The 18,876-nt window shown below is 46.5% G+C and overlaps 1 protein-coding gene across 1 annotated transcript in view; it reads right to left on the minus strand.

Annotated features, from left to right (window-relative positions):
• LOC147606097 (uncharacterized) overlaps nt 1-18,876 on the minus strand; it is a 124,678-nt gene that overhangs the window by 14,272 nt on the left and 91,530 nt on the right. The window contains exons 8-9 of the mRNA XM_086792845.1: nt 4,581-4,648; nt 4,374-4,470 (exon numbers count right to left, since the gene is read on the minus strand). Coding sequence (XP_086648971.1) covers nt 4,374-4,470; nt 4,581-4,648 — 165 coding nt within the window. The remainder of the gene's footprint in view (nt 1-4,373; nt 4,471-4,580; nt 4,649-18,876) is intronic.

Raw genomic sequence — 18,876 nt, forward strand, 5'->3', positions numbered from 1 at the left:
TCTCATAGGTCATTATGGCCTTTTGAAGACGTTAATATAACATTTCATTTCATTTCATTTCTCTCCTGAAGGTCAGCACCATGTTGAGACCAACCCTCGTCTGCTGAAGTAACAGTCACAGCCCACAAGGATTAACGACAAAAGAAACGTCATGGAGGCACGTATGGAAAAGCTCGAAAAGATGCTGAAGGATTTGAAGAAAACCACGGACAGCAACCTCAACACTGTCCAGAAGAACCTCCTCGATCGCATTGCTAAGCTGGAGACTGAGGCAAAAACATGGAAGAAAGAAAAGGAAACAATGCAGGAGGAGATTGCCCAGCTTAAAGGCGAAGTAGCTTCACTGCGTGAACGCCCAGAAGAAGGGGAAATCCTCGAGGCAGACAAAGAAGCCATGAAGGAGGAGCTCACCCAGACGATTACCAAAACCCTGGAGGGCAAGATGGAAGCAGTAAGAGAAGGATGGGTGGAAGTGGTCAAGAAAAACATTAAGAAAGAAGTACAAGAGGACACGCACATGGTCCAATCCACACAAGATGAAGAGAAGATGAGGAGAATCCGTCGCCTGAACATACACGTGACAGGTATTCCAGAGACAGAGGGGTGCATCCCTGAGGCGGACAGCCGAAACTTATGCATAAAATTAGGCCATGCGGAGGATGCACCACTTCCATTCACCAAGATATGGAGGACAGCCCCACTCAAGGACCCCACCCAAAGTAAAGCCCTAATGCTACAGTTCGCAGACGAAGTGAGCAGGCAAACCTGCATGAGACAAAGAGTTATTCTGAGAAACCTACCAGGGGACTCCATCTACTTTGATGATGACCTAACTTGGATGCAGAGACAACATAGGAAATCATGCATGCCACAAATTAAAGCAGCACGTGCTGAAGGGAAAAAGGCACATTACAGAGACGGCCGTGTATACATAGAGGGCAAGATGGTGGCATAGCGCCATATGGCCTATGGGACACAGGAAATTATCAAGAAGCACAAGGAGATATATGCAGCAGTTTGGAACTGCAATGGGGCTCAATGGACACATCCAGGCAGACTAGAGGAGGTTATGGAGAACCGGGACATCATGTTTCTGACAGAGACACATGAAAGCCCATAGAGAGGCTTACCACGGGTAGCAGGGTACCAGTGGGAATCAGTGGGAATCAGTGTATAGACAAGGGATGCGACAGGGCACTTCCAGAGGCTCAGGTGGGATCGCTATACTATTCAGACGAGCACTACACCAACGTATCAGGGTGGTGTCGAGAGTCCCAGAGGCACGCAACATGTGGATTAGCCTACAGCTCTCAGAGGTGAGAACAGTTTACTTGGCAATATGCTACTTCCTGCCGAAGGGGTCGAGATTCAACACAGGTCACATGGAGGACCAGATTGGAGGAGGAGAGGAGAGAGGGGCCCTTCATAGTGAGTCTCCATATGCCACTCTATCCGCAGATATCCTACACTATTCGACCATGGGGGAGGTTCTCCTGATGGGGGACTTCAATGCACGCACACAGAATCGACAGTGTGAATCATTCGACTTCACAGATCCCCTCATCCTACAGGCACTAGACGATGTAGATGCAGGGACCACGAGGATGTCAGAGGACAGTCGGCCAGACAGTACAGGTTATGGGCAACACCATCTCGTTATTTATAACGGGATGTCACAATGGCCAGAATCGGGAAGACTCACATGTTTCCCATCATCAGGAGGCAGCAGCACTGTGGACTACATATTGGGCTCGCGGGAGAGCACAGACCTGATAGACTCTTTCACTATCCCTACAAGCCCCATTGGTGCGGACCATACTTATTTGGCTTTTTCTCTTAGGAGCTCTCTTGATCTGCCACCCCCGACCACTCAGGCATCTCGTACCATCTTCCACTTTACCCGGGAGCTTGCAGACGTTTATGATTCAAAAGTACATGATGGCCTCTTTGGTATGGACCCTACAGCACCCATCGATGTACTGACGGCCCAGCTTTCACACATACTGCACACAGCAGCTAGCCACAGTGTCACCAGGCACACTTCCAGGAGCCCCGTACTAAGGGGTGGCTATTTGATACACTAGTTACTCCACCATTGATGTATGCAGCAGCAGCAGCAGCAGTATGGGCACCAGGTTTGGCTACATCGTCATGGACACAGATAGAGCGCCCTCAGATTTTGATGCTCTCACGGATGATCTGCAGCAAACCTTCAGTACCACATGATATCCTTCGAGCGGAGTTTGCTGTACCACCTATGTTAGTAGAGGCCATGTTCCAGACTATATCTTTTATACACAGGATGCGGGAGCTCCCACTAAATCGGGTATCTCGGGCTGCTTTTGAGGCATCCAGACAGCTTGCTGAGGAGGGACATACCTGGTCATGGAACTCCCAGGTGGTACAGTGGATATCATCACACAAGATTGATATTGACAGATTACCACCCTTACAGTATGACCTAGCTGCACCACACAGACGCCTCTCTCAGACAGAGAGGAACAGAGTCATGAGACATGACATTTGGCAGGGCCACATACAGGAGACTTGGCTATCTCCCAATCAGCCACTCCCGACGAAGATGCTCTACTACAGAGACCACTTCTTGAGCACCTCCACAGACGGCTTCATCCAGCGACTACGATACTTGGAGGTCCACTTATCACATGGAGCCAGCGTAGCCATTGGGCGACTAAAGGTCTCATCACACCAACTAGAGATCGAGAGACTGGGAGAGCAGCACGCATCCCTCGAGCAGAGCGCATTTGCAGATTATGCCAGATGGGGGTAGAGACAAAGGAGCATTTTGTTTGCCAGTGTGGTGCTTTGCAGGAGATCAGGGCATGCTATCCTGAGGTTTTTAGAGGGATCACATCACTTAGACAGATCTAAGAGAGATCGGACCAGAGACAACTAGGCAGACTACTACTAGCACTACAGAGACACAGGGAGATCTTACTTCAGACACCCGCACATCATAGCGGAGGAAGACAGTCCCAGTTGACTGACTTCTTCCAGAGATTGGCACCAGTAGCCCAGCCACACACATTGGGAGTGACATCTCAGCGAGCGGAGGAGATTCGAGCTAGGCGACGACCCAGACTAGCCGGCTAACAGACACCACGGCTACACCACAGAGAGATCGCGGCCATCCGGTCTCGACACCAGCAGGAGGTCCAGGAGCAGCTGGCACATTTTCGCTCTGATCCAGGACGCATGTTCCAGACATTTACGGCATCCTCAGATCGGATGTATGACATATTGTACCCAGACTATGGGACTGGATGGAGTTAGGAGTAGATAACATATCATACTTGTATCACCCCTTCAGCATATAGAGATGCATTAGTAGCCCTAGTACTCCATCCACACCCTCTCGTTTGTACACCACTATTGAGTCCCCTATGGTCGTGTTGTCATACTTGTACATTTTATTCTCACTCCACATTTTCCTCTTGATGACTGGAGGAACATCATTGTATACTTGTTTGTCTCAAAGGCCAATTTTGGCCTTTTGCAAACGTTAATATATCCTTCTTTCTTTCTTTCTTTTCTCTCTCTCTCTCTCCTACGTGGCGTGCCCCCCCCATGAGGGCTTATTGAGGCTACAGGACAAGGAGACAGGATCTACTGGATACCATTCAAACATCCATCACAGACATCTTTGCGGCCTTCAAGTGACTATGACAAATATTAAGCCCACTTGACATCTAAGGGGACAGAGTGACCTTAGACAAGACGCTTGACCTCGCCAAGCGACTGCCCCCAAACCCGATAGCTCGTTCTTTTTGAACAACATTGAGTGTACAGACAGGTAGGGATGCACCAGGGTGCAGTACGTGCACGCCTTCGATAGGAGCAATCAACGCCCCAAGGCAAAGGCCTATCTATGGCAAGAGGAGAGATTGTGGGTTGGGTGGCAAGGGGATGCACGGAACAGGGAAGGAGGGGGGAGGCGGAGCTTGTTCCTAGCCATTGGAACCTAGCACTAACGCTGCTCGTGTTTGTGGTTGTGCAAGTATTTCCTGACAACCGAGTCTTTTCTTGAACATTCTCCATGCCATAGTCATGTTAACATCTTGTATGAGCAACTTGAAGATACAATGTCTCTAAAGTCCTTCAAGGTATTTCTTCCTGTTGGCCATCAAGTTAAATGTGAGCTTTTTTGCCTCTCTAGCGCTTTATTGGCAAGGTCAAAGACCTCCATTGCTAGGCTTGTGTAGCTCACATCCAAACATCTGATAGGACAGCCCTCACGAAGCTAGCCGGATATGGACTGCCTGCCAGGCCCTTGACCACATCATGAAAGTTAAAAATACAATATTTCCAGTGATTAATTGTACAATACTCGCATACCAAAACATGACTGCTACCTTATCAGAATGAGAACAAATTGTATGCTCACACTTCTGAGTCACAATATCCCATATTTTGATAGACGAATCTGCACTTGCACTTGCCAAGACATTTCTGCACATACATAACCAACCAAGGCGAAGGAATTTGTAAGCAGAAGACATAAATAAACTGTACCATTGCAGTCGAGCAATCAGAACAGTACTATGGATGTTCAGCTGTACCTGTACTCACTGTTCCAAGCTAAACCAAGAACAGCATCTGAGTGGCTACCCTCCTTCAATTTTGTTACCTGCAAAATAATTCGAATAATGTTAAAGCTTCTAAACAGTAGGTAACATAGTTTGGGCGGGAATATCCGATTGGTGGATTTGGGGGGTAAAGTTGAGTCCAAAACACGTTTCAACCATATAGAGAGTTTCCATAACTACATGTTTCAGCCATTTCCCTTGCAAAACCCCCATCTGCATGCTGATAGTATCTTTTGTTCCCTCTTCTCATCAATATCGTTTCTCATTCTCTCCCTTCATTTTTTGTCCCATTTCTTACATCTCAATGTGTTTCAACTCACCTTCTTCTCTTCCGCAACCCCACCCCCCGCGTGCGCATGCGCGCATTGCATCCCAAGGCTAACTAGGGTTACGACCTTCAAGTTAGGTAAACCATAGCCTAGGGGTTATGCATATTAAGTGAGGGGTTAGTTAAATTTTATGAGACGTGTGCTATATTTGGCTCTTGGTTTATAGGCAGCCTATATGAGTGGCTTTATGAATCAGTTTGAGGGATATCTCCTCAAAACAACTCGAGGCTTGAGACTACTCCGTATTAACAGTGGCCCAGTAGTGTGGGACACTTAGTGTCACATGCACTGTGCACTGTAGTGCATGGTGACAAACTGACTCATCATCATCAGTGCAACATTGTAACAGTATTAGTTCCATTCGGGATGATATTTGTCGTACACCGTGACCCCATTGTAATCCTCAGTCCAGGATAAGTCAGGCACGAGTTACGTAGGTCATTCTCAGCGATAGTAAGTCAGTCAATCTAAGTCCCTTAACCCACTTAAAGAGACGCATTCATGCATATACAGTCAGTAGAAACCTTAGGGTTTGCATTAGAAAGCATCCTGCATATTGCACATCATTCATGCATAGCATCTAGACCATTGCAGGAACCCCAGATATCATCCAGTATTTATCAGGATATTTACTAGGAATTTTCTAGTATTTTTCCCATCATTTTCAAGATTTTATACACATTTATGCATTTATGATTGGACATGAGCAGTTGGCCAGCTTAGTAGCCAGCCGACTGGCTCCATGTGTCCATATAAATAGAGTCCTTGCATAATCATTCATTCATTCAATCATATTCAGACAGTAATCAGCATTCAGGCGCATCACTCTTCAGCCTTGCATTCACTTCAACCCTATGCGTTTTGGAGAAGCGTGTCATCCTACAGCTAGAGGAGCATCAACGCTTGTGCATTCAGCCCTCCATCAACAAACACAACAGTTCTCAGCATTTAGCCATCAGTAAACCTTGCGTTTTCTGCATCCATACAGTTTTCAGCATTCATCATATCATCGTTTTGCTCCAGCCACTTGGTGAAGGTAAAACGCAACATTCATATTCATTTACAGTTACAGCATTCATACTCAGTCTAGAACAGTCCCAAACAGCCCCTCCCTCATTCCATTGGGAAGAGTGCATAGGCTCGAGATTGGACATCTTTGGTGTTTCTACAGCAGTGTACAGTTCAGCCCAACACTTGGTCTTCAGAGGTCTTGCGTTTGGCTTATTGTAGTCACACGGTCAGTCTCTTTAAAGATAATAAAGCAAATACTATCTCGGTAACGGGATAGGGGGCCCTTCAGTGGGTAATTCGAGACTCCATATGGTGTACAGTTCTCATCTCTCTTTAAAGTTTGAAGTCATTAAAGTGGATTGCTAACTCACGAAACTTAGGATACAGAAGACGGTGTGAGCATTTGTGTGTCAGGATCCTCCATGTTACATTGGTATCAGATTTAGCTTGTCCACACACACCGTATCCTAGCATGAGGGCATCCTTGGATGGTCAGATTGCGTTCCAGCACGACCACCAACTTCAGCATCATGTCTACAGAGGAGAGTACCCATCAGCCGGAAGAAGTCTCCCCCAACGGAGACCTTGCTCTTCCGACTACAGCAGACACCATAGCTCTTCTTAGAGCTCAAAACCAGCTGCTCATGGAAGGTCTCCAACTCTTGGAGGCAACAGCAGCACGTCCTCCTCCGCCTCCAGCAGTCCCCGACTACATCTCCCTCTTCTTTCGATGGAACAACAAAGAAGAGAAGACGAGGCCTGAAGGAGAGAAGAAAAAGCAAAAGCAGAATTAAGAAAACAACAAGAAAAAGCACAAAGACGGGACTATGAGGAAGCCCAAAGCAGGATCAACGAAGACTGGTGCCAAGCTGAACTTGCTGCTCGGAGCACCAACGAGAGCTCGATCGAGAACGTATGTTACTCAAGCACCAAAGGGAAAAGGAGGCCATTCATCTTAGATACCAGCACCTCTCTTCAGCTTCCCCTGCCTCAGGTGCCACCAGCCAACAATTCACAGCATCAACTACCGTCATTCGCAGTCAACCAAATTTCAGTAAGTATGATAGTAAGTGTGATCATTTAGCAGTTAATCAAATTATTCATCAATTTACTGCTCATTTTCCATTAGCTAAAATCACAAATTCTCAAGATAGAGTCCACGTAGCGGCTCCCCATCTCATAGGTGAGGCAATCACTTGGTGGCAGCATTGGTCTAATCTTTATACAGACCAGACCACAGGTGTCACAGCTTTTAGCTGGGATACATTTGTCCATGACCTGAAGACCAGATTCCTCCCGCCCCAGTACATGACCGGTCTGGCAGATGAGTTCTATGGACTCATCTGAGTTCTATGGACTCAGATAGAACGGATCCCCAGTGCTTCAGTTTTCCGGCAAGGTTATTACTTAAGCACAGTAGTTAGGGCTATCTACGCAAGCCAAGATGGAGCAATTCATTCGTGGATTGGATCCTAACATTCGGTTCACAGTTCATAACTTTGAACCCAATACATATGACCGGACTTTGACTCACACTCAGAATGAAGAAACGAAGATGAACGGAGGCAAGCCCAAGCAGTCATCACAGTCCAGTACCAAACCCCAACCAGGGAAGGGTAATTCGTCTTCTAAAGACACTAAGACAGACAACAGTCCTAGCTCTAGTTCAGGGGGTAAGGAATCCAAGCCTAAGAAAACCCCTCAGGAAAAGGCTCAAGCAGGCATTACTGGAGGTTATCTTCCTCCAGAGGAGCAAAAGAAATATCAGTCAGAAAACAGATGTTTTTTCTGTCACATCATAGGGCATGGTAAGAAGGATTGTCCAAAAAGGCAAACGGAGCAAGCCTCCAAAGAGCCTTCTGCCACAGTTGCCGTAGTATCCCCCGCTCCTCCAGACCCGCCTGCTACCACAAACGCAGTTCAGATCTTACCTTCTATGCATCCCATGCCATCCGTGGTACTTGATGCTAAGCAGGAGGGTGAGGCAACAACCACACAGAAAAACCTGATCTGAGCTTATGGCTCTGCCAAGGACCGCCAGTTCATAATCCTTTTTGACATGGGCAGTTCTGAGGACGCCATCTCTCCCCAGTTGGCTACCAACATGAGCTGTACCTTAGTGCCCTATCATTTGGAGGTAGACAGGTTCACACCTAGTCTCCGCACCCAGATATCTCAAAAGGCACAGCAATTTGCCTTTGAAGTTCAGAAGGCCTCATTCCAACGAGATTTCATTGTCTCTACTCTTTTGGGATATGACATGACCTTAGGAATCCAGCGGTTTCGTCAGTATGAACCTATTCCCAATTGGGCAGGACACCTTTATTATCTCTAAAGGTTTTCCTGAGCCTGTCATGATTCGGGGAGATAGGAGCATTCTTGGCATTCCTATGATTTCTCATCTCCACGCACGACGAGCTATCCACAAGGGAGCAGAAGGAGCATTGATTTATGCTCAGCCAGCTTCTATCTCATCGATAACCGCCGTCTCATCTTCTTCAGTCCCTCAGTTGGAAGATCTCCTTTCTCATTCAGACATTTTTAAGGATGATCTCCCACCCAGTATCCCACAGTTAGCAGAACCTCCTAGCAAGTTTCCCTCTTGTCTTTCCAAGACTTTCAAGGGCAAGCTAGAACAGCAGTCGGTTCTCACACATGTGGAACCTGCTCCTTATGGACGCATTTTCACAGTCATTAGAGACCACCAAGCACTTAAGTGGCTCCCGACGATGCCAAGTGCCCAGTGGAGTGATCAGCACACTCGATAGGGTCAGCTCTTCCATCAGGTTGGAGGAACGATCAAGTACATCCCTGGCCAGCATAACCCAATAGCAGATGTTCTTAGTAGAAAGACCAGCATCCAAACCAGTCATGAGTCTACCATTCTCAACATCTCTGGAAAAGACTAAAATAGCATAGAAGATCACTATGTCGATTCCGCAGAGTTTGGCCCTCAGTTTTGAGCCTGGACATTATTCAGTTCATAGACACGCAAGTAAGTTTAGACGAGATATCCACTTCAAGAAAGGGGATAGGGTCTATCTGCGTATCATGAAACAAAGATTGAAACAAGTGGGCAAACGTTGTCCCAAGCTTTCATTCCGTAGTTTTAGACCTTTCCCAATAGTTAAGAAGTTAAGTGATGTCTCCATGAAGTTAAAGTTGCCTAGCAATTGGACAATGCATGATGTTTTCCATGTTTCTTGGCTAAATCCATATGTTGGACCAGAAGTGCTTGATGTTTCAGATGAACAGCAGCCAGACGTGGTAGACGAAGCAGAAGTCATCGAGCTCGAGCAGATCCTTCTTATCGTTGGAAGCATGGTTCCGGTCGACGGATACGTCAATTCTATACGAAATTCCGAGATCGAGGCACCTACGAAGCCGTATGGCTAGACGAGGAGTTCTTTCAAGAGTACCCCCAGTTGATGGCAGACTACTTGGAAGCCATGAACCTGCCACCAAGCTAAGCAGGAGGGAATGTCACATGCACTCTGCACTGTAGTGCATGGTGACAAACTGGCTCATCATCATCAGTGCAACATTGTAACAGTATCAGTTTCATTCAGGATGATATTTGTCGTACGCCGTGACCCAATTGTAATCCTCAGTACGAGACAAGTCAAGTACGAGTTACGTAGGTCATTCTCAGCCATAGTAAGTCAGTCAGTCAGTCTAAGTCCCTTAACCCACTTAAAGAGACGCATTCATGCATATAGTCAATAGTAGAAACCTTAGGGTTTGCATTAGAAAACATCCTGTATATTGCACATCATTCATGCATAACATCTAGACCATTGCAAGAACCCCAAATATCATCCAGTATTTATCAGGATATTTACTAGGATTTTTCTGGTATTTTTTCCATCATTTTCAAGATTTTATACACATTTATGCATTTATGATTGGACATGAGCAGTCGACCAACTCAGTAGCCAGCCGACTCGCTCCATGTGTCCATATAAATAGAGTCCTTGCATAATCATTCATTCATTCAATCATATTCAGCAATCAGCATTCAGGCGCATCAGTCTTCAGCCTTGCATTCACTTCAGCCCTATGCGTTTTGGAGAAGCGTGTCATCCTACAGCTAGAGGAGCATCAACGCTTGTGCATTCAGCCCTCCATCAGTAAACGTAGTAGTTCTCAGCATTCAGCCATCAGTAAACCTTGCGTTTTCTGCATCCATACAATTCTCAGCATTCATCATATCATCGTTTTGCTCCAACCACTTGGTGAAGGTAAAACGCAGCATTCATATTCATTTATAGCATTCATACTCAGTCTAGAACAGTCCCAAACAGCCCCTCTCTTAACCCTAGCTTTGCATCCCTCCCTCATTCCATTGGGAAGAGTGCATAGGCTCGAGATTGGACATCTTTGGTGTTTCTATAGCAGTGTACAGTTCAGCCCAACACTTGGTCTTCAAAGGTCTTGCATTTGCCTTATCGTCAGTCACACTGTCAGTCTCTTTAAAGATAATAAAGCAAATACTATCTCGGTAACGGGATAGGGGCCCCTTTAGTGGGTAATTTTAAAGTGGATTGCTAACTCGCAAAACTTAGGATACAGAAGACGGTGTGAGCATTTGTGTGACAGGATCCTCCAATACGAATACTTCCGTTGCATGTTACACTTAGGGCGGAAGACAGAGAAGAGTCATAGGTGAGCGGAGAAGACGCTATGGTTAGCTATGCTCAGACGGTTTTTGAAATCGTTGCGTATCTATGGAAAAAGCACGAGCTTTTTGCTATGTCTGTGTGTGTTTGCTTGTTTTTTGATAGACCTTATATGCGTGTGCTTGAGGGTGACATCTTGGGCCTTGGTCGTTTATCTACACATGAGGTTTTTAATTGTTTGCTGTGTTATACAGAGAGTTGGTCGAATTCTGATAGACCTTATATGCGTGTGCTTGAGGGTGACATCTTGGGCCTTGGTCGTTTATCTACACATGAGGTTATATGCGTGTGCTTGAGGGTGACATCTTGGGCCTTGGTCGTTTATCGACACATGAGGTTTTTAATTGTTTGTTGTGTTATACAGAGAGTTGGTCGAATTCTGCAGAAGGCTGAATCCTATGCGCTTTTTGAAGTACAAGGGACATTTTGCTTTTTCGGATTCTAAAGTGTGTTTTTTTGTGTATGAATTCGTAATCAAGTAGGTTGTGTCTATTTTTCCCACAAAACATTGTCTAAAAAGTCATATTTTGTGTCCAAACTATGCCCAAAAGGTGCCCCAATCATTGGGCTATGTCTTCGGCACTTTCAGGAGCATGTAGAGCTGTAAAATCTGCTACAAATATGCCCCTAAATCTGTCCATGTATTTGCTAATGAGAATATAAATGTCTATGAGCATCGGGATTAACGGATGCACATGACATGGCTGCAAACAGCAGTACCTCATACAGGGAAAGTGATGCAACAAGGGATTAAAACCCTAGCACATGCATGAAAGCGTATCTGCCAAAAATGAGAGAGATGAGAAGCCTTCGACTGTAGCAAGCTGGCCATGCTTCTCGTTTATTGTCAACACTGTCCATACACATAAACGATGAGGGGATATCTATGTAACTGGCTGTATAGCTGGCCGTACAACAAGTCCACACGTGTGTATAAGGCAGGCAGCCGGACTGAGGTGTGGCTGAGAGCATGGGCGCACTACAGACTTTCACAAAAAAAGTATGTGCATGGGGTTATTTAGGCATTATAGATATAAGTCGCCTTTATGCTAAAGAAGGGGGAAAAGAGGGTCGGAATCTAGGCACCTTGTTAATTTGGGGTTAAGCTTGTACATGCTCATAAAAGCCTGCATGCTTGATGCGTGGGCTGAAAGTCAACCTCTGTGAGTTGTGCTTTTGCAAAAAGATGGAGCTTATGCTATCTACCCAATATTAGTGACCATCTTTATTTTTATTTTTTATTTTTTCAAGTCTTAGGCCCAAGATCCTCCCGGACCGTTTTTCACTGCCCATAAGCGCTTTTTATCCACCCATAGACGATGCCGCCGAGGAGGCACCTTGTGGGGTTTTGAACCCAAGACCTCCTGATCCTAGGCAAAAACCTTCACCACTTGAGCTCTCTTCTCATTAGCAGTAGAAGCAACCATCTTTAACCCTCAGCACTCCTTGATTTCTTGCAAGTTTGCTGAATTTCTGCAGCAATACTTGATGGTGGATCAATAGGCTATGGCTAGTGTACCTATGGATGTTTTTCGGTGCATAGCCGACAACGCTACCTACTCTTCTTGGCTATCATCAAATAAAAATTAAACCTAAGGATGTGCCTAAGACTACGTTTGGGCGCGCTATGGCCACTATGAGTTTTTGGTCTTACCATTTGGGTTGATCAATGCTCCTGTTATTTCAACCCTATTTGGGAAAGCAGATTGTTGTCTTCTTGGATGACATAGTAATTAACAGTAGATCATTGGAAGAACACATACAACATCTTGGAGATTCTCACATGAGAAGCTATATGCCAAGAAGTCAAAGTGTGACTTCTTCAAGCAGGAACTCTTGAATTTGGGTCATGTCATCTATGTTGATGGTGTGAGGATTGATCCAGATAAGGTTCAAAAGGTCTTGGAGTGACCCATTCCATGGATAATTAGGCAGGTAAAATCATTTTTTGGTTTCACTGGCTTTTTCAAGAAATTTATCGAGGCTTATACCAAGATTGCTCCGCCTCTTACTTAGCTTTTAAAGAGGGTGAGAAACAAGAAAGGCAAGTTAAGTCCTCTGCTAGCTTGGAGTGACAAGCTCCTTGACAAATCACCACTTGTTGAAGTACATTTGTGATCAGCTTGCCCTGAGGGATCGGAAGGCCAGATGGGTTGACCTCATGCAGGAGTTCGACTTTGAGATCCGTTACCGCAAGGAAGCAACCAATCGGGTTACTAATGCCCTTAGTAGGATCCTCGAGGTAAATGCTATCTCTATAGTGGAGATATCGACTGACTTCTATCTCTCTCTCAAAGAGCATTGCCAACATGATTTCCATTTTTGGTGAGTCTGGCAATTGGTCCAGGCCAGTTGCAACCCACGAGATCCAAGTGTTCCAAACACTCCAACAAGTGTTGTTGAGAGAAAGATGCTAAAAAGGTATTCCATTAGAGGTGGATTACTCTTCAAGGATGGCAAGGTTTGTGTACCCAGTGATTTGAACATCCAAGCTTTGATATTGCATGAGTGCCATAGTGCAGGGCACCTAGACATACAAAGAGCCTTGGCCTTGGTTGGCCGGCATTTCTATTGGCCATGCATGAAATCCTTTGTTGAGGATTATGTGCGGAAGTGTATCCAGGCTCAGCTCTTAGTAGAGAACTTGTATAAGCTATGGACTACTTGAGGAGATTGTCAATGATTGGGATCCCAAATTCACTGCACAATTTTGGCAATCGGTGTATTCCAAGTTGGAAACACATTTGAGCATGTCATCTTCGCATCATCCCGAGTCGGATGGTCAGCCAAAGAGGACGAAGCAAACCATGGAGGATATGCTGAGGACGTATGTCTCAAGAGACAATCTGAGTGGGAAAGGCATCTCCCACATATTGAGTTTGCTTACAACAGTAGTAAGCATGCGGCTACTCGTTTTAGCCCATTTATGGGTATGTATGGTTATCAATCAAAGTCACTCATTATCGTAGGGCTACGGGGAGTCGAGTTGCAATTAGCAGTGGATTTCTTGTAAGATATGTAGGATATGTTGAAAGTTACAAGGGAGAGCACGAAGAGTGCTCAAGATTGCACTCAAGTTTACGCTAACCAAGACGGACCCCAAGAGTTTCACGAGAGGGCATGTGGGTGTATCTTAAAGTCCCAAAGGGCTAGCAAGCATTACAAGTTATCTTTGTGATGTTGTGGTCCTTACCAGATCACAAAGAAGTTTAGTAATGTCGTTTACCAGTTAGCACTAGCTCCTGGAATCAAGATTCACCCTGTCTTTCACCTCACTAGTTTGAAAGAACATCTGGGTGAAGGTGATCAAATTGCGCCGGTGAGAAGGAGATCCCTAACATCAAGGATACGACTAGGTATATTCCCATGGAACCCACGATGGTTCTGGATCAAGGTACTAGACAGTTTTGGCATACCATCTATTATGAGTACTTGATCAAATGGAAGGGACGGTCATAGGTCAAGACTACAATCAGTGCGTAGTTTGAAGAGTCGTTCCCCATATTCATTGCTGAGGACATCAATGGTTCTCAAGGGGGAAAGTATCTAACGTCCCAAGGCTCATCAGGGTTAAGACCTTCAGGTTGGGTTAACCATACCTTAGGGGTTAGGAATCTTAAGTGGAGGGTTAGTAGCTTTTACGAGACATGTGCTATATTTGGCTCATGGTTTATAGGAAGCCTATATAAATGACTTCATGAGTCAATTTGAGGGAGAGCCCTTCAGACTTGGACTCGAGGCCTTGAGACTACTCCGTGCTTACATCAGATCGGTGTGTAGTACTAGTGGTATAAGCCGCCAAGGACTTTGCACGTGGAGCCATGTCTCAAATGCTACTATCCCCTTGTGCTCGAGGGTGAGCTTGAATAGCTCTATGGTTGGGCGGTGAGCTAGATGCCAGTGCCTATGTTTGTTTCCCTTTTGTGTATGCTTAGTTGCGGGGTCAGTTAGCCTGGGGGATTTACACCCCCCTTCCCCCATGGCTAGAGGCATATGGTCCACCAATAATAACAGATATGAGCTCTTGATCACAACTGCATTTCAGATGAAAATCTTCATAATTTCAGTCTGATAGCATTCTCCAATCAGTCCAAAAATTTGTAGAGTCAAATGTTCAAGCAATTCCAGATTGACAGCTGGACCCTTATTTGACCTGGAACTGCAGCTGAATTTCAATGTACTCCACGTGTCCACAAAACACACATCTCCAGCAATGAGGGCTGGGAACGTTGCTATGGTCTAGATCCCAGATGGTCCCAGCGAGGAATTTCTTGTCAGAATGCACAGCGGAAATGAAGACAATTGCTGTAGAGAGCAATACACAGATGCAAGAGAGAGAGAAGCTAGTGTAACTCTGCTATATACACCAATAAATCCCAGAATACAGAATGAAGAGTGTGGGGGGGCAAGGGGCCATTTTTTATGGCCCCAAGCTGCTGGTCAACCAGCACTAAAAAAGCTGACAGCAACCCAGATGCCCACGACCAACAATAAGCCCAATCTGCCAGCCGAAGGGCAGTCGGCCAGGGTTGGACAGAAGGTTGGGTATCTGAATCCAGTCGGCCAGCATCTGATACAGCCGACAGGAAGAAAACAACCTCCCACACCTGGCAAAAAATGGGAAAAATTACATGGAAGTGAGGAAAAATGGGGAAACACCAAAGCTGGGCGGGCACACCCACAATAGAGGCCCTGACATAGTGTACAAACAGAAGATGACTGCTAACACCCCCTCTCAGCTCCTGGATGTGGAACCAACCCCAGTGAGCTGGAGTGCCGCCAGAGCATAGCCTGAGGTAGAGACTTCGTGAAGAGATCTGTCGCATTGTCCTCCGTCGAACGATAAAGAAGCAAGATGTCACCAGCCAAGATCTTCTCACGAACAAAGTGACATTGTATCTCTATGTGCTTGGTCCGGGCATGGAAGTCAGGGTTCCGAGCAATAGCGATACAGCTCTCGTTATCGCACTGGATGACCGTGGGCTCCTTCTGTGGAAACCCAATCTCACCAAGCAACCTCCGTAGCCACACAACCTCGCAAGCAGCACCACAAGCAGCCCGATACTCTACCTCTGTAGACGACAAGGCAATAGTTGGCTGCCCCTTACTGCTCCATGAAACAGCTCCTGAGCCGAGGGAAAAACTGTAGCCTGATGTAGATCTCCTCGTGTCTGGATCTCCTCCCCAATATAAGTCACTCCAACCTTGGAGTCGAACTTCTTCCTTCGTTTCACCTCCAGTGGTCTAGACGAGTCCAAGATCCTTCGTACCCTGCAGATACCGCAAGATCTGCAATCCTGCATCCCAATGAGACTTCAACGGCGTCTGCATAAATGAGCTCAACAGCCCCACAGGAAAGCTCAAGTCCAATTTGGTGTTCAGCAACCAGATCAATGAACCAACCAGCTTCCGGTACATAGAGGCATCAACTGGCTCACAAGGATCATTCACTGTAAGCTTCATGTTCGGGTCCATCGGCGACGTGATAGGCTTGCAGTTCTCCATCCCAAAGGCCTCAAGCAACTCATGGACATACCGCTGCTTAGAGACAAAGAACCCCCTCTGGGTCTGCCAGATCTCCAATCCCAAGAAGAAGTGGAGTAAGCCTGAATCGGTCATCTCAAACTCCTTTGACAAGGCAGCCTTCGTCACTACCATGTGCTCCATATGACCGCCGGTGAGAATGAGGTCATCCACATAAAGGATGATCAACGTGACCATGCCGCGTTCCCGAAAGAGATATAGGTTGGGATCTGCAACTGATCTCTGAAATCCAGTCCGTAGAAAGAAGGAATCAATCTTTTGATTCCAAGCCCTGGGAGCTTGCTTAAGACCATACAACGCCTTCCGCAACCTGTAAACCATCCCCTTTGATCCTGGAACCTCAAAGCCTGGAGGCTGCTCAACTTACACCTCCTCCTGCAGGTCACCATTAAGGAACGCAGATTTAACATTCATCTGAAATACGGGCCACCGCTGAGAAGAAGCAAGGGCAAGAACGGTCCGAATCGTGGTCATCCTTGCTGTCGGTGCAAAGGTATCCTCATAGTCGATGCCAGGCTGCTGAGCATAACCCTTAGCCACAAGTCTGGCTTTGTGTTTGTCCACCGACCCATTTAAGGCTTGAATATATAATGAAAACATGTTTTGGGCACCTATAAGTGTGGGCAGCGGCATCTGAATGCCGGTACTAGTCCAACAGCTGCGGTACACCAATGACAGACCGTTTTGACGGCCTCGGAACCAACTCCCAAGTGTTATTCTTCTCAATGGCATCCAATTCCACCTGCATGGCTTTCCTCCAAGTATCCTGTGCAAGGGCTTCCTTGACGGAAGTGTGCTCTTTGTGTCACATGCTACGAGACATCAAAGCATATTTTACCTGTAGAAGCTCCGCTGAATGACTTTTATCACGAAATATGTGTGATCTTCGAGGTCCATCCTCTGTGGTCCATTTGGAGGGAAGCTCTGTGACACTTGACTCCCAAAGGGTGTCTACCAACCACCTAGATACTCAAACAAAACGCGGAGCCTCCTGCTATTGTGGGGGCTCATCTCCAGCTACGGGCTCAACCTCCTCAACTGACTGAGGCTGACCAGTTGGAACAATCGACTGGGAATCATCATCAGAATCATCTGGGTCACCAAGAAGTGGCGGCTCATCAACAGTGGAAACTGGAACATGCTCATCAAAAACCACATCCCTACTGACGACCACCTTGTTCCTCTCTGGATCATACAACCTGTATCCCTTGGAAGGAGAGTTATATCCCACAAAGACAAGCTTTTGGGACTTTGAGTCGAGCTTCCCCCTTTGCTTCTTCGGAATGTGAACATATGCATCGCTCCCAAACACACAGAAATGGGAGACATCAGGTTTCCTGCCAAAATATGCCTCAAAGGGAGTCATGTTAATCTACAAGCCAGACTCTTTCTCCACCATCACATGCCACTCCTTGAACCGAGTAAAAGCTTGGTCCTTCTGGGAAAGAAAATAAACCCATGTCGATCTGCTACAATCATCAACTAGCAACATGAAGTACAAAAAACGTCCCAAGGATGCTGTCTGCATAGGTCCACACAAGTCAGTGTGTACCAACTCCAAAGGTTTCGAAGCCCGCCTGGAACCCTTGCTTCGGAAAAGATTCCCTGTGCTGCTTACCATGAATGCAAGAACTACAGCGTCCTTGCCTGCTGCCAACATCTGGCGAGCCAACCACCATCTGGTCCCGGAGAGCTCGCCGCAATGCATCCACATTCAAGTGGCCAAACCGAAAATGCCACAAATCACCAATCTGAGAACCTGTTAAAGAGGAGAGTGGGGAGAGTTTGTATATACCATTCTCTACGCCGCCTTCCCAAACAACCTGGCCAATCTTGCGGTCCTGTAGACAACAGAATGCTCCTCAAACTCCACCCGGAAGCCAGTCTTGCTCCATCCGACTCTCACTGTGAATCAGTATGGTGGAATTGTCGCCAATGAAAATGCGACCTGATTGCCGTTTCAGATCCTTAAAGAAGTCACGGGAAGGAGTCATGTACCTGGAAGCACCACTATCAAGAATCCATTCTCGAGTATCCTTGGCGGTGAAGCCAACTGCCTCCTCGCTCGAAGAAGATGAAGCATCGATGTCTAACATCTCCAAGTGCACAAAGGTGGGAGTCTTTGCAGCTGAAGCTGAAGAATCAACACTCTTCCCAGTCCGCTTGGGACACTTCCTCCAAGAGTGGCTCTTCTTGCCACAATCATTACAGGTCCTCTCGGCCTTCAGTTTCCCTCGGTTGGAATCGGGCTTCTTCTCAGATGACTTCTTCGAGGAAGCCTTGCCTTTGCCCTTGTTGTTGTTAGGGCCCTTCGACCGTTGGTCAGTCAAGGCCTCAGAATCTCCGCCCTGTGGAGGGTTCGTGAATTGCTCTTTCTGGTCCAAGACCATGGGCACAAGCTCCTCCCATGTGATGGTGCTGAGCCTGCCACTGGTGATCAAAGAAGAGTAAAAGGCTGAGAACTCAGAGGGCAAATATGTCACAGCAACGTTATGGGCATATCCTCTAACGATCTCTTTCCCGGCCTGGAGAACTTCCTGCTGAAGAGCCTGCAGCTTGTTAATGTGCTCCCGCATCATCGACGACTTTGCAGGATTCATCACCCGCATCTGATCTTCCAAGGAGATTCTCTTCATGGGTGATATACCCTGTTGTAGAGAGAAGCCAAATGCTGCCAAATACCTCTAGCTAGCGTCATATGCTTTA

This window comes from Cibotium barometz, chromosome 58 (assembly GCF_041138505.1).
Source record: "Cibotium barometz isolate CiBa-2024 chromosome 58, ASM4113850v1, whole genome shotgun sequence".
Taxonomy (NCBI): domain Eukaryota; kingdom Viridiplantae; phylum Streptophyta; class Polypodiopsida; order Cyatheales; family Cibotiaceae; genus Cibotium; species Cibotium barometz.